Source organism: Crotalus tigris, unplaced genomic scaffold (genome assembly GCF_016545835.1).
Source record: "Crotalus tigris isolate CLP2741 ecotype Arizona unplaced genomic scaffold, ASM1654583v1 scf7180000020990.9691751010:1144802, whole genome shotgun sequence".
Classification (NCBI taxonomy): Eukaryota; Metazoa; Chordata; class Lepidosauria; order Squamata; family Viperidae; genus Crotalus; species Crotalus tigris.
In genome coordinates this window covers 837,285-857,564 of record NW_024098300.1, presented here as the reverse complement: position 1 = coordinate 857,564, position 20,280 = coordinate 837,285, and the positions used below count along the sequence as shown (strand labels likewise).

Below are 20,280 nucleotides of genomic sequence, written 5' to 3'. Positions count from 1 at the left end.
TCAGCCTGGCTTACCAGCTTTACTCAAACAGTGACCTCACCACCGAGGGCTCCCACGTTTCCCGTTTTTAAGACAAAAGGTTGCCAGATTGAGCGGAACTGGCACGCGCATACACACACACACACAGTCTCACACACACAAGAAAACAAAAATCTGGAGGAGAAACCACAGCCCACAGTCCCAGCCTGCAGTGAGGGCACATTCAGACGATCATTTCCAACTGCCGAGCGTATTCGATGACTTGCTTGGCCAGCTCGGTGGAGGGGATGGTGGCGTCTTCCGCTTTCTGCTGCTGCCCCGTGAAGCAGTAGTGGTTGTTCGGACCCAGGAGCCAGCCTCGCTGGAAGGGGAGGAGAAGCTGCGTGAGTTGAGGGATGGAGGGCTGTGTGGATGAGCCCAACAACGCAGCCGAGGAAAACTCATTGCCCACAAGGGAAGAGGGAGCGAGGAGGGAAAGAAAGGAAAGGAAAGGAAAGGAAAGGAAAGGAAAGGAAAGGAAAGGAAAGGAAGGAAGGAAGGAAGGAAGGAAGGAAGGAAGGAAGGAAGGAAGGAAGGGGTTGACTGGAAGGAAGGAGAAAGAGTAGGGTTGGCAGGAAGGAGCGAGAAAAGGAAAGGGAGAAAGAAAAAGGGAGGAGAGGGGAGGAAACAGTTGGCTGGCTGGCGGGCGGGCGGGAAGGAAGGAAGGAAGGAAGGAAGGAAGGAAGGAAGGAAGGAAGGAAGGAAGGAGAAAGAGTAGGGTTGGCAGGAAGGAGCAAGAAAAGGAAAGGGATAAAGAAAAATGGAGGAGAGGAAAGAGTTGGCTGGCTGGCAGGCAGGCAGGCAGGCAGGAAGGAAGGAGAAAGGGGTTGGCAGGAAGGAAGGAGAAAAGGAAAGGGAGAAAGAAAAAGGGAGGAGAGGAGAGGAAAGAGTTGGCTGGCTGGCTGGCAGGCAGGAAGGAAGGAAGGGGTTGGCAGGAAGGAAGGAGAAAAGGAAAGGGAGAAAGAAAAAGGGAGAGGAGAGGAGAGGAAAGAGTTGGCTGGCAGGCAGGCAGGAAGGAGAAAGAGAAAAAGGGCCGTCCGGAAGGAGGGCAGGGAAAAGAGACAGAAAAGAAAAAAGAGAAAGAAAAGAAAGAGAAAAAGAAAGACATTCCCCCACAGAGGAAGCCAAAGCAGCTCCAGAATCCGCACGGCCAGGCTGACAGCTCGAGAGGAACGTGGGCAGCGTTGGGCCCTGGTCAGCGGAGCTGCCCTCCCAGCGCCTGGCCCAGCCCGGCCCTCACCTTCTTGGCGTAGTCGGACATCTTTTTGGGGGTGAAGAACAGCATGCGGGTGGCCTCATTGAGGAGGATCTTCTCGTAGGCCTTCTCGATGCAGCTGGCAATTTCATCCCTGGGGGGGGGGAGAGGGAGAACCCAGATTAACCCCAGCCGAGAAAGAAGCACCGAGACCCGAACCCAGAAAAGGCTTGGGGGGGGGCATCCCACGAGGTCCAGGGAAAGAGAGGCTGGGCACAGAAGTACTTCTCAATGGTGGTCTTCGTTTAAAACCAGGATAAAACCCAGCAGGGCTCTGACCGTAAACAACCATGATTTACAGTTGGGCAAAAGGCACAAATATTGCCCAGCCACCGTCAAACCCGATCCTGGTCAGCGTGCCTTGTAAACCTGACACCCCTTGACGTAACGTGAGCCTGGAAGGCTGGTTCTCGGGCAGTTGGCAAACCGGCACGTAACCAGGATGATCGCAGCTTCCCCGGGATCCTTGGTTTTCCTGGCCAGCCAAGTTAAGGGAAGAAGCTGGCCTTGCTTAACAACTCAATTAACAAGGGCCGAGTTTCACTTAAAACTGTCGCAAAAAAAAAAAAAAAAAAAGGTTGCAAAACTCCGGGACGTCTTCCTGCTTCGCCGTGGAAATTCTGGTCTCCATTGTAGTCGTAAGTCAAGGATTACCTGTACAGGTAGTCCTCCGCTGACGACCACGATTGAGCCCGACGTTTCCGTTGCTAAGTGAGACACTGGCGAAGCAAGTTTTGCCCCCGTTTTACAACCTTTATTGCCACCGTTGTAAAGGGACTCGCTGCCCTTGTTAAATTAGTAACGTGGCTCTTGAAGTGGATTCCCCCCCCTTTGACTTGGCTTGTCAAAAGGATGCAAATGGGGATCACGTGACCCCCCGGGGGACGCTGCGACCGTCGTAAAGGTGAGCCGGTCGCCAAGGGACTGAATTCGGATCACAGGGATGCTGCAACGGTCGTTAAGTGTGAACAACGGGTGGTAAGGCAATTTTTTCAGTGCCGTTGTAACCTTGAATGGTCCCTGTTATAAGTCAAGGACTACCTGTAGTTAGAGGGCCCCCCCCACCCCCCCAAGCTGAAAGGAGCGACACACACCTGACTGTGTCCAGCAGGATGTCAATGAAAAATGCGTAACTCTCCGCCGGGATGTTGCCTTTGGCCAGGAAGACTTTGTTGTAACTACCTTCCATCAGGTACTGAAGAGGAGAACAGATTACACAACCATCACCACAACCACCACAACAAAACCATCCTTGAAATCCGTCTCACAACAAGCGGAGGGGTGATGATACGGGGTGCGGAGATGGGGTGGTTCCCTGCTGCACGAGAGTTACACTGATATTCAAGAAATGGCAGAACGGAGTCATTAAAGCAGTGTTTCTCAACCTTGACCATTTTAAGGCATGTGGACTTCGACTCCCAGAATTCCACAGCCAGCAATGCTGGCTGTGGAATTCTGGGAATTGAAGTCCACATGCCTTAAAATAGTCAAGGTTGAGAAACACTGCATTAAAGGAAGGATGCCAAAATGAAACGTTGAGTGACAAAAACAGAAACAAGGGCAAGGTCATTTTAACTACTTAAAATTTTGAATGGTTGAACTGTCCCACAGCACGTTGTCCCAAGTTGTGAGTTGCCGAGGTGAGTTGGACGCGCCAGGTTGTCCCATTCCGGCGGAGAGGGGCACATCCCGAATATGTACACGGCTGGGTTTTTCATCGACCCACTTTGGGGATTTTGATATTATTTTATGGATTAAGCCAATTTATGGGTGGCTCCGGGTAGCTTGCAACTGTTAAAATATCCGTGGAATTTTCCCATGTATTTTACCAGGAAACATAGATAGGGCAGGCTAGAAAAGTCAGTGCCCTCCTAACCATACCCAACCACTCCCAATTTGTTGTCAATGTCCATTTTGCTCTAGGAGTTCACGGTGACCTAACCCTAACCCTAAGTGGAATTTTCCTCCAATGGGATTTTCCCATGTATTTTACCAGGAAACATAGATAGGGCACCTAGAAAAGTCAGTGCCCTCCTAACCATACCCAAGCACTCCGAGTTTGTTGGCGATGTCCATTTTGCTCTATGAGTTCACGGTGACCTAACCCTAACCCTAAGTGGAATTTTCCTCCTATGGGATTTTCCCATGTATTTTGCCAGGAAACATAGATAGGGCAGGCTAGAAAAGTCAGTGCCCTCCTAACCATACCCAAGCACTCCATTTGTTGGCGATGTCCATTTTGCTCTATGAGTTCACGGTGACCTAACCCTAACCCTAAGTGGAATTTTCCTCCTATGGGATTTTCCCATGTATTTTGCCAGGAAACATAGATAGGGCAGGCTAGAAAAGTCAGTGCCCTCCTAACCATACCCAACCACTCCCAATTTGTTGGCGAAGTCTATTTTGCTCTTTGAGTTCACGGTGACCTAACCCTAACCCTAAGTGGAATTTTCCTCCTATGGGATTTTTCCATGTATTTTACCAGGAAACATAGATAGGGCAGCCTAGAAAAGTCAGTGCCCTCCTAACCATACCCAAGCACTCCCAAATTGTTGGCGATGTCCATTTTGCTCTCCGAGTTCACGGTGACCTAACCCTATATAATAAAAACTATACATGTACACATCCGAATGGAAGCAGCCAAACATTCAACTTAGCCACGTGATTGGCTCTATTTTCCATCTGCAGTCCTTAGGCATACTGAATACAGAATAACAAAATTGGAAGGGTCCTTGGAGGTCTTCTAGTCCAACCCCCTGCTCAAGCAGGAGTCCCTACACCATTTCAGACAAGTGGCTGTCCGGTTTTTTCTTAAAATCCTCCAGTGATGGGGCATCCACAACTTCCGAAGGCAAGCCATTCCACTGAATAATTGTTCTAACTGTCAGGAAATTCCTCCTTAGTTCCAGGTTGCTTCTTTCTCTACTTAGTTTCCATCCATTGTTTCCTGTTCTGCCTTCGGGTGCTTTGGAAATTAAGTTGGCCCCTTCTTCTTTGTGGCAGCCCCTCAAATACTAGAATACAGCTATTACGTCTTCCCTAGACCTTCTTTCCTCTAGATTGGCCATACCCAATTCTTCCAACCGTTCTTCACCTGTTTTAATCTCCAGGCCCCTAATCGTCTGTTGCTCTTCTCTGCTGAGGAAACCATGTGTTTAGGGCCCTTTTGGAAAAGTAACAGGTCAGAGGAATCAAAGAGTGTCTCCCACATAAAAATAAATACGGGGGAGACGTACATTACAGAAACTCAAAGCTCTGGCATCATCAAACATCCCCATCTTCCTGTCCCAGCTCTTTGGGGAGGCTCCGAGAGGTGGACAGAAATGCCAAATTCAGTCTAAACATCTGGCTGATTGTGCGACAAAACCTTAACAATTCACCATTAAAAAAAGATGGAAGGCAGCTGTTACCTGCTCGAGAGATACAGGGTGCTTGATGTAGACGTTGGTCTGAATGTCCTTAGCCGGCAGGCGTTCCAGCTCGGTGTGAAACTCAGCCACGCGGTTTTGGGACAGCAGGAAGAGGAGGTTCAAACCCAACAGCTGGTGCTTATAGGCTGACTCGGGCAATTCGTCTCTGAGGTAGGAGCAAGGAGAGATGGGGAATATGTCAACAGGGGGGTGGTGAGGACGGAGGGCCTGTGGGCAAAAAGCCTAGAATAAAATACATGAGCAAAATCCACCACTCCCACAGAACTGGGTGCATCTCCCTCCCCTCCAGCAGTTAACATCCTCTCCAGCTTGAAGGGTCTTGGACTGTATGGAGCAGCTGGGAGCAACCTGTTTGCATAGAACAGGGGTCTTCAAACTTGGCAACTTTAAGACTTGTGGATTTCAACTCCCAGAATTCCTCAGCCAGCCCTGAGGGCTGGCTGAGGAATTCTGGGAGTTGAAGTCCACAAGTCTTAAAGTTGCCAAGTTTGAAGACCCCTGGCATAGAACAATGTTTCTCAACTGTGGGCCCTTTAAGACTTCTGGACTTCAACAACTGACGTCAAGCCCTCTTAAAGCTCTCTAGCATGATGGCTGAGGGATTCTGGGAGTTGAAGTCCACTCCTCTTAAAGCTCTCTAGAATGATGGTTCAGGGATTCTGGGAGTTGAAGTCCACTCCTCTTAAAGCTCTCTAGCATGATGGCTGAGGGATTCTGGGAGTTGAAGTCCACGCCTCTTAAAGCTCTCTAGCATGATGGCTGAGGGATTCTGGGAGTTGAAGTCCACGCCTCTTAAAGCTCTCTAGCCTGTTGGTTGGGGAATTCTGGGAGATGAAGTCCACACATTTTAAAGTTGCCAAGGCTTACTGTGCTCTGATTTAAATTCACCCAAGTGCCTGAAGCCACAGAACATACAAAGGTTGGCTAGCTATTGTTCAAATGGGCTGCTGAACACACCCAGCCTGAAGGGAAGGCTGGCCAGAGCACTCGGGATCACAGTGCCAGGGATAGTGTGGAAAAATCACAAGGAGGTTGGTAGCCTAACAACTCCCAACTTCACAAACTTTGAGCTTCTCCCCCGGCTATCATTTCTCTGTTCTAGAATGGCATCCAATCTTGCTTAATGTTAGATTCCTACGATGCTTTCATTTTGTACAACTCAAAAGTGGTCTACTTAATGCTATTTTCTCTACCACAATAATCCAGGGAGATGGGCTGACAAACAGGGGACTGGCCCAAAGCCACTCAGCTGGCTTTCATGCCTAAAGCAAGGCTAGACCGTATGGTATCCCAGTTCCTAGTCCAGCAGCTTCACCCCTGCCCTAGACTCAACTCTTGACAGGTTATTTTTTTGACAGTCTCTATACTGTCCTATAACATTCGGGATCGCATGAGGGAAGAAAACATTCCCTCAAAAAAAGGCGAAAATATTTACTTGTAATCAAAGTAGTAGCATTTGAGCTGGGCCATGTATCTTTCAAAAGATGGGATGTCTTTCTTTAAAATGCTCCACTGGGCTCCGATTTCTAAAATGTCTCCTTGAAAAGGGAAGATAAGAACAGGCAGAGCATGAAAAACAACAACAACAACAATAATAATCCTTGGTAAGGACTCGATAGGTACACAAAATGCCAAATCCAGTCTGAACATCTGGCTGACTGTGTGATGATCATAATAATAATAATGACACAACAAGCAAGGACAGCAAAAAAACACAGGGCCAACAGTTGGCCTTTCAGTGGGTAAACCTCGCTGACCACCAGTCAATTCAGAGCAAATGACCAGGATGCAGGAACAAATGACCTGGATATTTATTAAGTCATAGGCAATGACTTCCTGTGTTCCAGCAGGATGGAATTATAACAGGCGTGACCTCTGTCTTCCCCGTGCTGTTAAAATGAGTCACGTGAGGCATTTTAAACCCTACACAAAAATTCAGCCAAAATCCAATCTGCACCTCATGATCCATCAATTTTCCAATTAGGGCTTATATTCTGGAAAATACAGTATTAAATGAGTCCATCTGGCTGACAGCCAGAACTGGGGCTTATTTTTGGGATGGGGCTTATATTACGAGCGTCCTGGAAAAAAAATCATGCTCGGGCTTATTTTCCATCTGGGTCTTATTTTTGGTCATTAAGGGAAAAAGGCTTTCTGACGTGGAAGGACAATTCTGTTCGCTGCTCAGCTTGGTGGCCAGAATTTCAGGGATTAGGGCAGAATTTCCTGAGGCCTCTTCCAAAATTGGAAGGCATCCGATCGAGCTATGTGCAGGCTTGCATAATACTCACTTGCCAAAATAAGCTGCTGTTTAGTCAATTTGGTGCCAGTGGTGGGCAGGAAATTCAGCTCCAGCAGAGCCAACTGTAAGGCAAGAGGAGAAATGACAAACAAGCCACCTTGCAGACAATCAAGCTCCCCACAATGTACTACAATCTCCTCTAAGGCGGAAAACACCATCGATGGCGTACGATCCCCTGCGACAGAGGTGGGGAACTAACCAGGGCCCCTTTACGACTTGTGGACTTCAACGCCCAGAATTCCCGAGCCAGCATGGGAATTGAAGGCTGGCTGGGGAATTCTGGGCGTTGAAGTCCACAAGTCATAAAAGGGCCCAAGTTGCCCACCCCTGCCCTACAGCGATGTTTCTCGCCCTCGGCAACTTTCACGGTGTCTGGATTTCAACGCCCAGAATTCCCCAGCCTGCTATCCTAAAGTAATCAAAATTGAGAAACAATGCTCTATAGACATAATTCTCCTAGTAGAAGAAAAGGAACAGCCTGTGTACAACTCCTACGTTACAAAGCGAGGACCCTTTCTAGTGTTTGCAGTCCTGGACAATTCAAAGCGGATATTGCCATGTAAAGGGGAGCTGTTATCTCAGTTCCACATTCGGCTAGTCCCCAATGTACAGTTGGTCGCTTAAATGACTATTCAAAGTTACAACAGACTCCTCAAAAGTTACAGGTAGTTCTCACCCCACAGCAAACAATTAAGGACCACTGCAACAAGAAAAAAAAAGGTTGTAAAATTGGGTGTATCATATGATGATCCCCTTTGCAACCATCATGACTTACGACTTTAATGGGCAGGCTCCATTAGGGTCATAAATGGAGGACTACCTGTATGCTACATGAAATATTTTTTTAAATAGCAATGTATTAATAATAAACAAACAAACAGAACCACTGACAGCTGCCACAGTCCGAGCCTCTAATTTCAGAGACAATCCACCCTTGCTGATAAAAACTTTGCTTTAACAAGGATTCCTTCTGGCTGCAAGCAGAGGTGAAGCATTAGGCTGGAGGGAGCGTGTGACTCAACAGAGAAATTAATACAGGAAAAAACAAGCAAGCTGGATCATTCACCTCCCTCCCCAGTTTGAAATGTCATTTATATTTGCTTGTTTATTACTATATCTTACATGCTGCTCCACTTTCAGGGATTCTGAACCCCTTTACAGTATTAATTCAAAGATCCAAAAGAAAAATCAGTTTTAATAAAGTTGTATTCACCGTTTGGGAGAGTAGTCTTTCTGGAACCGGCTCTATAAACGCCTTTTTTCTTTTTGGTGGTGGCCCCTGATCTGTGGAACAATCCTCCCCAAGACAAGATGGTTCCCCCAACTCTTCTTAGGAAAACTATTCTGGTTTTTCCATCCTCAGCATTACAGGTCAGTTGGGGGGGGGGGAAGGGTGCCACCGTTTGGTATCTATTCAGGTGGACAGTGATTACTATTTATATGTTAGTTATATATAAGGGTGTAGGTCTATACAGCTTGGCTGGCTCAGGAATTCTGGGAGTTGAAGTCCACGAGTCATAAAAGAGCCAAGGTTGCCTACCCCTGGTCTATAAATATGTTGTATGTAGTATGTTTAAATGTGTGTTATGGAGAGCCAGCAACTAAATTTCACTTTTAGTGTGTGCCATTGTGCCCACAGTAAAAAATGGCAATAAAGTTTATCTATCTATCTATCCTATCCTATCCTATCCTATCTATCTTATCTATCATTTAAAGATTCATAAAGCTGCCCAAGTCAGACAGCACGATTGATATATATGTTCGTATTTTAACTTTGTATTGGGTTTTTTTGTTGTTTGGTTTAGGATTTGTTTTCACGCTGTATGCCACTCGGCGTGAAATTCCTTACAGTGGCCTTCTTTTCTTTATTAAACCTCGACACCGCCCATCTGTCTTCCAGCTTACAATCCATAAAAGCAACAATTAGGTTAAAATAACAGCAAGATTAAAATCGATTTACTGGACAATAATTAGAGAAATAAAACGACAGGCACCTCGCTTTTAAAGAAAGGCCATTTGGGTCTTACGGCAAAAGAGCTTCTTCGCCAGCCAGCGTCTCTTGGCCCTGTTGTTTCTCCCCCCGTCCTCTTCGCCCAGATCTCCCATATGCCATGGAAGTAGTCCTCTCACAACGGTTCATTTAGTGACCGTTCAAAGTTACAACGGCACCGATACAAAGTGACTTAGGACCGTTTTTCACACTTACGACCGTCTCAACATCCCCCTGGTCACGGGACTTACATTCAGACGCTCGGCAGCCGGTTCATATTTATGACAGTTGGAGCGTCCTGGGGATCACGGGATCCCCTTTTCACGACCTTCTGACCAGCAAAGTCCAATGGGGAAAAAAGCCAAATTCACTTAACAACCCTGTCCTTAATTGAACCCCGGCAGTGTTTCACTTAGCAACAGTGGTGGGCCAGGTCGTAAAACGGGGCCAAGCTCCTTTAAGAAATGTCTCACTCAACAGGTGAAAGGTGCTTGGCCTCCGCTGTGGTCGTAAATCGAGGACCCCCCCGTAGATGCGGCCTATCTTCCACAGCCTCCTTCCCAAGTCACCCGGGCTGCCTTCTTCAAGCTTCCGGATCCCTGGATTACTCGTCGCCTCCCCCGCTCAGCCCTTCGGCACCAAGTTCTGCTTCCCCGTTTTGTCTGTTTCTAATCTCCCCCCCCCCGACGGCAGTTTCAAGCATCCCCCCAAGTTCCCACCAGGCGGTTTCTAGTTTCCCCCCCTCCCCAGCCCCCCCCCTCCCCGGCCTCCTCTCACCTTAAGGCGGCCCAGCAAGTCGCCGCACTTGGTCAAGCTGAGGTTCTTGCGGTTCCACTCGGCCCGCAGCTGCTCGTACATCCCCGCCGCTTCCTTCAGCCCCGCCGCGTCGGCCCCATTCAGCACCGGGCCGCCGGCCGCCGCCATCATGGCCACCGCCGAAGCCATGAATCTGCACCCGGCGGGACCGTCGCGAAAAGGCCGCAAGTCGCCAGCGCGCTTTACGGCCGCGCCCGTCAAGCGTAGCGTCTCCCTTGGCAACGGCGGCGGCGGCGCGCGCGGAGCCGGCGGTCGGCTCGTGCTTCGCCCGATTGGCTGGAGTTTGGCGCATGCGCTGAACGGATTCTAAAAAACAACAACCGCTCGCGCCGCCTGCTGGCGCCGGTTGAGGGGAGAGTTTCGAGGTGTGGGGAGGATTAAACGGCGTTTCGGTGCGGGGTTTGGGGAAGGGGGGGGAAAGGGCAGGGCAGACCCCATCCTCACTAAAGCGGAAAGCGTGGCAATCGGAGGTGATTTTGACGTGACACGGCGTCGAAGTAGCTAGGTCTCCTGTTTCAGGGGGAGATGTCAGTGACGGCCGGTGACGTCGCTGGGCCCGGTGACGTCATCGCGTCAGCGCTTCCGTCTCTAAGCTGCACCAGCTCGGGAGACCGCTGAATGGCAGCAGAGAGAGTTTCCTCTTTTCCGCCCTCTAGTGGTTTCTGCAGCCCGGATATGTGGAGGCTCCAGAAAGATTAAACCAGGGTTGGCTGAGGAATTCTGGGAGTTGAAGTCCGCAAGTCCTAAAGTTGCCAAGTTTGAAAACCCCTGGATTAAACCTAAGTTTAATTATGAGTTTATAAACTTAATAATAAGTTTATTATGAGCCGAGGTGGCGCAGCAGTTAGAGTGCAGTAGTACTGCAGGCCACTTTAGCTGACTATGTTCAGCAGGTCAGCGGTTCACATCTCACCGGCTCAAGGTTGACTCAGCCTTCCATCCTTCCGGGGTAGGTAAAATGAGGACCCAGATTGTTGGGGGCAATGTAAATATATATATATACATTGCTTACTGGTGTACAGCGCTTAGAGAGTGCTCGCACTTAAAGCGGTATATAAGTCTCATAAATAAATAAATAAATAAAATAAGTGCAGGTAGTCCTCGACTTACGACCACAACGGAGCCCCCAGTTTCCCTTGAGACATCGGTTGAATGATGCCCCATTTTTACGACTTTTCTTGCCACCGCTGTTAAGTGAAACAGGACAGCTGTTAGTGACACGGTTGTTAGGCTTCCTCGTTGACTTTGCTTGTCAAAAGGATGCAAAACCATGACTCCGGGACACAGCAGTGGTCATACATACGAAGCGGTTGCCAAGCATCTGAATCCTGATCACATGACTACGGGGATACTGCAAAGGTGGTAACTCTGAGAAATGGTCATAAATAGGGTAATAACATCAAACCTCAACCTTTTACTTCTTCATAATAATATAAACTAGCCATTTCTATAACAGCGCACCTATTAATTGGTAAAACCCCAAGTTAAAGTTTCATATTTTTTTTCCACCTGAAGCACAAAGTCCGGAAGCAGTTTTCAAGTCGAAACAAAAGTAATTGTATGTTTTTTTTTCTTTGATTAAAGCAGTCAATTTGGACACCTCTGCTAACTCCCTCAACGTTTGCAACCATTCATCCATTGTAGGAATCAAAGTGTGGTTCTTTTTAATGGAAAAAGACGGTTCCAAGTCTTTTTCCATGAAACCCAGAAGAAAAGTTTCTGCTTTTATCTTTATATTCACTTTGAGAATCTTCTGTGTTAAGATGTGAATCCTACTCCAATATTTCTTTGCTTGATCCAATGTTGAGCAAGCCAGCCAAAATGTCTCATATTTAGCCTCTCTGTTTATTACAGGAAGTCCTCGACTTATAACTGTTCATTTAGTGACCGTTCCAAGTTACAACGGCCCTGAAAAATGTGACTTAGGGCAGTTTTTCACTGTTACAACCTTTGCAGCATCCCCAAGATCATGTAATGAAAAGTCAGATGCTTGGCAACCGGTTCATACTTATGACCATGACTGTGTCCCAAGATCAAGCGATCCCCTTTTGCGACCTTCTGACAACCCAAGTCAGTGGGAGGGCCAGATTCACTTAGCCAGGTTACTAACTGATCCGCTGCAGCGATTCACTTAACGAGAACGGTCGTAAAATGGGGCAAAACGTACTTAACAAACATCTCACGTAGCGGCAGAAATTTTGGGCTCGGTCGAGGTCGTAAGTCAAGGACTACTTTTTGAAAAGGGACTATCAAAATGAACGTCTGAACGCTGGGTTTGTTTGCTTCCTGCTAGGTTTCTTTGGCCAGAAGCGTCCGTGATGTGGCAACCTTTTCTGCCCAGCCTGCTTTTTCTCCTCCTCCAACTGAAGCTTTGCCTCTCGCTGAGACAATGCAAGTGGTTTACTTCCCTCATTGACACCCCGAATCTCATGGGACTCTCCAGCAGCTTCATCAACCAGGAAGAAGTTCGCGAAGTGGCCGCCATCTTCCATGAACTCAAAGACTCACCGGTAGATCCCAACGACAAAGATGCAGTAAGTACCTTTGAGTACGTGAAAGACAGGAGAGCAGAAAAGAGCATTTTGTTCCTAGATCCTGCGAGGATCCTGACTAAAGCATGGAAGACACAAGACAGGCAAATGGGAATTCTTGTTTTTACACAACATAGATGGGTAGACCACATATGTAACCACAGTGGGGACGGATATCTACTGCTAAGCAAGGCGATTGTTAGAGTTAGGGTTACTACTGCTAAGCAATTGTTAAGTGACTTGCGCCTGATTTTATCTGTCTATCTGTGCCTGTCCGTCCGTCCATCCATCCATCCATCCATCTTTTACATACCTATTTATTCATCCATCCTCTCATCATCTATCCATCATTTACGTATATATCCATCCATCACTCATTCATCTCTTTCATCTCTCTCTCTGTATCTATCCAAATCTTCGAGCCGAGGTGGCACAGCAGTTAGAGTGCAGTACTGCAGGCCACTTTAGCTGACTGTGTTCAGCAGGTCAGCGGTTCAAATCTCACCGGCTCAAGGTTGACTCAGCCTTCCATCCTTCTGAGGTAGGTAAAATGAGGACCCAGATTGTTGGGGGCAATGTAAATATATATATATACATTGCTTACTGGTGTACACTGCTTAGAGAGTGCTTGCACTTAAAGCGGTATATAAGTCTCATAAATAAATAAATAAATCTCTCTGTCTGTCTCTCTATCTATCTATCTATCTATCATCTATCTATCATCTATCTATCATCTATCTATCTGTCTGTCTATCTATCTATCTATCTATCTATCTATCTATCTATCTATCTATCTATCCATCTATCTATAATCTAGTTATCTAGCTATCTATCAAACTGAGATAGATGGGCAATTCAGAAATGCGAAATAATAATAGTAACATAATGATGATGATGATGATGATGTAGTTGGAAGGGACCTTACAGGTCATCTAGTCCAACCCCCTGCTCAGGCAGGAAACCCTATCCCATTTCAGACAAATGGCTGTCCGGTCTCTTCTTAAAAACTTCCAGTGTTGGAGCGTTCAGAGCTTCTGGAGGTAGGTTGTTCCATTGGTTAATTGTTCTGACAGTCAGGAAATTTGGTGAATTACTCACGGGAGATCTAGATGATAACAGCTCTCACGAGTCTTACGAAAAAAACAGTGCTGTGTCTGATATCCTATAAAGACTTCTGAAAATGACTCTTATTTCTTTTTTTAAAGCGTTACTATGGATTTCCATACTTCCTGAAAGTAACTCTATTTTGCATCTATCGGGTAAGGATGAAACGTGCCCGTAATGGGTCAGGGTTCCTTGACAGAGAGGAATTAGGTTTGGCAGGGCCCTGCTTTAGTCCGTCAGAATAGAGCTGGAAGGGACCTTGGAGGTCTTCTAGTCCAGCCCCCTGCTCAAGCAGGAGGCCCTATGCAATTTGAGACGAGTGGCCGTCCAGTCTCTTCATACCAGCTGAAAGTTGACTCAGCCTTCCATCCTTCTGAGGACCCAGATTGTTGGGGGCAATATAGAAATGAGGCTTCTACGTTGTAAACCGCCCAGAGAGTACGTCTACATTGCATATAGGCCCCGGAGCTGTGGGGTGGTATATAAGTCTAAATGCAATTGCTATTGCTTCTACTGTTGCTATTGAATGCCCCCCCCTTCAGTAATTGGAGAAGGGTAGGGGGGCCAACGTCTGGAGTGGGCCTGCCGGTGCTGTAGGAAGCCAGCACCACCCAGTCCTCCGAGTTCATTTGCTTAGAATTATTATTATTTCTTCAAGGTATTATTTACCCACCACCTCGCCACGGGGAGGGGGGCTAGGCTTACAGCAATAAAAACAAACAAACAAACAAAGAAAAAAAGAATTGCTTGCCCTTCTCCTTCCAGACCCAACAGATGGCCATCCGGGTGGGCCACTACAGTGGACTGAGACCCATCGTGAGGGTCTCCTTTGAAGAACCCGTCAACCCCGTGCGCCAGAAACAGGAACGTTTACGGATCGAAATGATGACCGCCCCACACCGGATGAACGGTGGGTTTGGTGCAGGGAGCGTTTCGGCCCGGCGAGGCTGGAGAAGCGAAAAGGGTCTTCCCTCCTGCCCACATACCAGGTGTCCTTCGTGGTCTTCGAAAAACAGGGCACCTTTGATCCGGTTTGACCCCTTAAAATCTTCCTTTCCCAGTTCCGATGGCCCGTGCTCAAAGTGAATTAGCTGCTGACATTTGGGAGAGGTGGCACGGCTCACCCCCCCCCCTCAAAGTGGGATGTTCCGTTTGGGATTAGCATGTCGGGGTATAAACCCAGATTTCTTTTTAACTTGCGCCTTTGATCTCCGTTGCTAAGCAAGATGGTCCTTAAGCGAGTCACGCCCAATTGTAGGACCTGTTTTGCCAGAGTTGTTCAGCGTATCGCTGCAGTTATTAAATGAATCATGCAGTCATTAAGCAAAACCAGCTTCCTCCATTGATTTAGCTTGTCAGAAGTAGTTGGGGGGGGTTGTCACAAATGGGTATCACCTAACTCCTCCCCCAAGGCAAACTGCAACTGTCATAAATAGAGGCTGGTTCCCAAGCTCCCCAGTTTTGATCGCAGGACTGTGGAGATGCTGTCATTGTGAGTGCAAGGATCGGTGGGCAGCCTTTTGTTTTTCACTTACTCTTGTAACTTCGGTCACCAAACGAATGGCTGTAAATCAAGGACTACCTGCATCAGCCAGAATTAAAGACAAGGGTGACTTCACTTGGTGGGTCACTTGTCTGCCACAAGCCTGTGGCAATCAGTCTGCCCACTTACTGACAACTTAACAAAAACCTCCATTGTTAAGGCAGACATTTCTTAAGTGAGCGTTGCCCCCTTTTACGGCCTTTCTTGGCACAGTTGTTAAGTGAATCGCTGCAGTCGATACGTTAGTAACCAGGTTGTTAAGAGACTCTGACTTCCCATTGACTTGGCTTGTGAGAAGGTCACAAAAGGGGATCCCTGCAATAAACGTAAAGCCGTTGCCAAATATCTGAATTTTGATCACAGGACCCTATGGGGATGCTGCAGAAGTCATCACTGCGAGGAACGGTCATAAGTCACGTTTCTCAGTGCCGTTGTAAGCTTCAGTGGTCACTGAATGAACTGCTTGTCAGTCGAGGGCTACATGTAGAACATCCTTCTGAAAAGAATGTAAAAATCGTGCCTCGTAATACAGAGCAGATTTCTGCTCACATAAGTGTTTCAGGAAGCAGCCCAGGCTGTGTGACGTGCTACCCTCTGTCTCTCCAGATTCAGACTATTGTGATAGTGAGGAAGTTTGCAAGATGTTTTGGTTCGCTCCAATGCCGTTCCTGAACGGTAGTGTTGTGACCCGTGTTCTGGTGAGGACTAACGGCTTTGGGCTCCCTATACTCAACAGGAGGTAAGCAGAGGCTGGGGATAATGGTCTTTCTAGCCATCCCTGTTGCTAAAAGCTTCTAGCAAAGGAATTCGTTCTACACGCCATTTATTTGTTTGTTTGTTTGTTTTTATCCCACATTTATTATCTTTTTTTTTTACAAATAACTCAAAGCAGTGAACAAATCCCAACACACCTCCCTCTTCCTGTTTGACCCACAACAACAACAACAACCCTGTGTGGTGAGTTGGGCTGAGAGAAAGCGACTGGCCCAAGGTCACCCAGCTGGTTTTCGTGGCCAAAACAGGACTGGAACTCACCTCTCCTAGTGATTAGCCCAAACTCGCCCGACTGCTTTCAGGCCTAAGGCGGGACTAGAACTCACGTCTCCTGGCGGAAGTCACCCAGCTGGCTTTCCATAGCTAAAGCAGGACTAGAATCTCACGGTCGTCCGCTTTCTAGCCCGGTTGCTTGAACCACTAGATCAAATTGCCTCTCAAACCACTTTGTTGGAACCAAACCTTCCGAGTCCTCCCTTTCCGGAAGGTCTCCCGCTGTGGTCGTAAGACCATTTTATTCTAAATTGCTCGATTCCCTTCTCCCCCATTTATCCCCCTCCCTCCTTTGTTGCAGCTCTCTTGGACCCAACTGCCATATCACAGTGTGGGAAGTCAGCCCCCCCCAGAGAAGGAAATATTAAAAAGGGAAGAAAAATATATTTCCTCCAAGGATCTTTTTTTTTTTAATAATTTTTTTTTAAATTTTCCATTTATTCGTACAAAATGCAATTCAATTCACAAGATAAAATAAATTCCTAACCATTGGTACCGCCTGCCCATTCCCTCCAGGCCGTGTCCACCCTCTCTATTACCTTCCCTACTTCCCTCCTCTTTCTCTCCTCCCCTCCTACTCTCCCCTCCCCTTCTCCTCTTACCATCCTACTTCTTCCCTGCACCTTCCTCCCCTCTCATCCCTCTCAAACACATGAACGCAGCATAGGGGAAATGCCCAAGCGGCACCTCTCTATAAACTACCCTAACTCTCCAAGGATCTTAAAGAGGCAGAAAAGCATGCCCAGTTTTCTTAATAGCCCCAAGTCTCCCTCCCTGAAGCAGAAGCCAGCTCTGTAGAAATACAGATGTAAATAATTCAGGAAGGTTGAAGCTAGAAGATTAAGAAGACAAAGTCTCCTAAAGTCTACACACCCCACCCAAATTCTTAAGACAGGACATAATAGGATTAACCCCACAGATGCCAAAGGGCACACTCAGACTCAGGTCAAAGTTCATGCCACAGGAACAACTCCAAACAAAAGGCTCCAGAGGGTACAAAAACCCACTCCCTACATGTGCTCACTCTTTTCTTCCAGAGCCATCTTCCTGTCTGGCTCTCCTCGTCAATAAACTGCAACCTTCTTTCTAAAGCAGTCGCCATGTTGTTTATTCCCGGCTTGGACTGAACCCCGATGAAGACTTTTCCTTCAACAGCAGTCTAATTTGATCTGGCAGACAAGTTATTCATACACGTAGTCAAGGCAATATTCCTATGCAGACGCTTCCTCTTATCCTCTTCTTCCTAGGTTCTACATTAACATAAATGGATACATGGAACCTTCCGAGAGATCGGAAAGATTCAGGATTGGAAAAAAGGTGACTTGCTGTGGGTCTTGGGTTTGCAAATGTAGACATAGGAAGCTTGGAAAGAGCCAGGGGTCTTCATAAGCAGGCTTGCATTCGACGGGTCAAATGCCTCTTTTGCTTCTCCCTGGACCAGGGGTCCTCAAACTCGGCCCTTTTATGACTCATGGACTTTAACTCCCAGAATTCCCGAGCCAGCATGGCTGGCTCGGGAATTCTGAGAGTTGAAGTCCATGAGTCATAAAAGGGCCGAGTTTGAAGACCCCTGCCCTGGACAAAGGTTGCTGCTGCAGTTGCTTTCAGTCGTGCATCTAGCCATCCCCAAGATGCTTTTTTATGAGGCAACTGGACTTCCCTGTTTTTCTTTGAAGATATCTTTGGGATAACTATGACCTGGATGATTGCGAATCTCCCATCGATCCAGCCATCCCTTTAAGAAGGACTAGAGCAGTGGTTCTCCACCTGTGGGTCGGGACCCCATTTGGGGTCGAACGACCGTTTCACGGGGGTTGCCAAACAACGCAGTCCGCCATTTTTTTCCCCCTTTTCCTTAGCTGTGCTACTCCCTTTTATTCTATTGGCTTTTGAAAGCCAATAGAATAGACTCTCTTGAATAGAGTCTCATTCTATTGGCTTTCCAAAGCCAATCGGAATTGTCCAGGCTGTCTCTGCCCTGCTCAGCCCGCCAAAAGCCCCATTCTGCAAACGGTGCTGCACCAGTTGAGTAGTCCTCGACTTACGACCGGTTGGGGGTCGCGGCATTAAAAAGGTTGAGAACCACTGGACTAGAGGACTAGAACTCCCAGTCTCCTGTTTTCTAACCCAGCTTCTTAACCACCACCAAACCAAACTGACCCAACTCTTCCCATCTCCTCACACATAGAAAATTGACCCCAGTTGGAAATAGGTGCAGTTGAGCTTCGCTTAGGGCCAAGAGTGCTGTGATCCAACTAGAATCTGTGGCTTAACAGAGCTGGAAGGGACCTTGGAGGCCTTCCAGTCCAACCCCCTGCTCAGGCAGGAAGCCCAATACCATTTCAGACAAGTAGCTGTCCAGTCTCTTCAAAAACTTCCAGTGAGGAAGCACCCGCCATTTCTGGAGGCAAGTCGTTCCACTGACGAATTGTTCTCACTGTCGGGAAGTTTCTCCTTACTTCCGGGTTGCTTCTCTCCTGGATTAGTCCCCATCCATTGCTTCTTCTTCTCCTGCTTTCAGGGGCTTTGGAGAGTTAGGTTGACCCCCTCCTCTTCTTAGTGGCAGTCCCTCAAATACCGGAAGACTGCCATCCCGTCACCCCTGGTCCTGCTTTTCATTAAACTAGACCGCGGGTCTTCAAACCTGGCCCTTTTATGACTCGTGGACTTCAACTCCCAGGATCCCTCAGTCCACAAGTCATAAAAGGGCCAGGTTTGAAGAGGTACCCAATTCCAGCGACTGTTCTTGATAGGTTTTAGGCTCCAGTCCCTAAACACCTCTGGCTTCACATCGTGGAATTCAACCTTCTGTTGATGGGCAAGCGCTGACCGTTTCTTTTGTCTCCCTCTCTGGTTGAGTACAGTTGTACAGCCTGAAGAAAATCTTTGGGCTGAAGGACCCGTCGCGCCCTTTGTGGGCCACCCACCAGCAAGCCCCCGTGCTGATCCTGGGAGGGATCCCGGAGAAGAAAGTCGTCATCATTTCAGATACGAGCTTTGATACATTTCACGTAATAGAGGTAAAGAGGGAGGGAAAAAAGAGATCACTACAGGCAGTCCTCAGCTTACAACAGGTCACTTAGTGACCATTCCATTGTTACAACATCCCTCGGGGAGGAAAAAAAAAAGCAACCGACGACCGTTTCTCACACGTTGCAATGACCGTTGCAGCCTTCCCCACGGTCACGGGATCAAAATTCAGACCACTGGCGACCGACTCCCGTTTGGGACGGCCGCAGCGTCCCGGGGAATCAGGCGATCCCTCTTTGACCAGCAAAGTCAGAGGGGAAGCCAGGCCCTGTGACAAACTGAACAACGGCAGTGATCCACTTAGCGACGGTGGCGAGAAAGGTCGTAAAGTGAGGGCAAAGCTCGCTTGACCACTCTCTCGCTTACGGACGGAGACCTTGGGCTCAGTTGTGGCCGTAAGCCGAGGACTGCCTGCCGCCGTGGGGGAGGAGCAGACCGAGGGATGGCCCGTCTCCACCCAGCACACCGGGCTCTTCGCCTTTTGTCTCCTGCTCTGCTGCAGGTGGGCATCGACAGCTGCTGGATCGGCTCCGTCTTATGCCCGCAGGGAATGTTCTCCTCTTCCATTGTAGATACCATCGCTACCGAAAGCACTCTTTTCATCCGACAAAATCAGCTGGTCTATTACTTTACAGGGCATTATCCAATTTTACACCTAGAAACCAAAGGATCTGGTAGGTCAGCTTAACACCACCACCCCCCGCCCACCGCGATCTTCCAGGAGTTTCTGCCAGCGTGGTCTTACAAGGAAGGTCTATAATCAGTAAAAAAAAAAAAAAAAAAAATCAACAGCTTTCTGCCAGAGAGTCCATTCAACCCACTTGATCCCTCGCGTTCCTGCTTTACTCCACGCATTATTAAGATCCTCCTAGGGCAGTGTTTCCCAAACTTGACAATTTTAAGGCATGTGGACTTCAACTCCTAGAATTCCACAGCCAGCAACGCTGGCTGTGGAATTCTGGGAGCTGAAGTCCACATGCCTTAAAATTGTCAAGTTTGGGAAACACTGTCCTAGGGACTGAGTGATCTGTAATTACATGTGAAAGTGTGATTTCCCCATAATTGGAGTAAAGTCCACTTGAATCCTGGGGGGGGGGGTTCAAGACCCGTGGTGGCACGGTGGTTAGAATTCAGTATTGCAAGCTGACTATGCTCACCGTCAGGAGTTCGATCCGGCTCAAGGTTGACTCAGCCTTCCATCTTTCCGAGGTCG

General features: G+C 47.9%; 2 protein-coding genes across 5 annotated transcripts in view; one reads left to right on the top strand and one right to left on the bottom strand.

The window, feature by feature from the left end:
* PSMD8 (proteasome 26S subunit, non-ATPase 8) lies at positions 1 to 9,980 on the bottom strand. The gene is made up of 7 exons (XM_039369169.1): positions 9,774 to 9,980; positions 6,996 to 7,068; positions 6,140 to 6,242; positions 4,684 to 4,849; positions 2,368 to 2,468; positions 1,259 to 1,367; positions 1 to 340 (listed from the first exon to the last, which is right to left on the bottom strand). The coding sequence occupies exons 1-7, from the start codon at positions 9,939 to 9,941 to the stop codon at positions 203 to 205; spliced, it is 858 nt and encodes a 285-aa protein (XP_039225103.1). The 5' UTR covers positions 9,942 to 9,980; the 3' UTR covers positions 1 to 202.
* A 50-nt stretch (positions 9,981 to 10,030) lies between these two features.
* Positions 10,031 to 20,280, top strand: part of CATSPERG (cation channel sperm associated auxiliary subunit gamma) — a 34,531-nt gene continuing 24,281 nt past the window's right edge. For 3 of the 4 annotated variants that reach the window (XM_039369163.1, XM_039369162.1, XM_039369160.1), the window contains exons 1-8: positions 10,031 to 10,177; positions 12,106 to 12,346; positions 13,549 to 13,602; positions 14,213 to 14,357; positions 15,597 to 15,729; positions 17,285 to 17,354; positions 18,902 to 19,057; positions 19,570 to 19,741. In XM_039369163.1, the coding sequence (XP_039225097.1) occupies positions 12,131 to 12,346; positions 13,549 to 13,602; positions 14,213 to 14,357; positions 15,597 to 15,729; positions 17,285 to 17,354; positions 18,902 to 19,057; positions 19,570 to 19,741 (946 nt within the window). In that variant the 5' untranslated portion in view covers positions 10,031 to 10,177; positions 12,106 to 12,130. Of the gene's footprint in view, positions 10,178 to 10,244; positions 10,283 to 12,105; positions 12,347 to 13,548; positions 13,603 to 14,212; positions 14,358 to 15,596; positions 15,730 to 17,284; positions 17,355 to 18,901; positions 19,058 to 19,569; positions 19,742 to 20,280 lie in introns of those variants that run through there. The other variant, XM_039369161.1, reaches the window with a different exon arrangement.

Coding starts and splice junctions, on each gene's coding strand:
- PSMD8 (XM_039369169.1), bottom strand. CDS start 9,941: ATGGCTTCGGCGGTGGCCATGATGGCGGCGGCCGGCGGCCCGGTGCTG. Junction 2,469..4,683: donor ACCCTGTATCTCTCGAGCAG/GTAACAGCTGCC, acceptor TCTCCTCTTCAG/TACCTGATGGAAGGTAGTTA. Junction 341..1,258: donor TGTCCGACTACGCCAAGAAG/GTGAGGGCCGGG, acceptor CTCCCCTTCCAG/CGAGGCTGGCTCCTGGGTCC.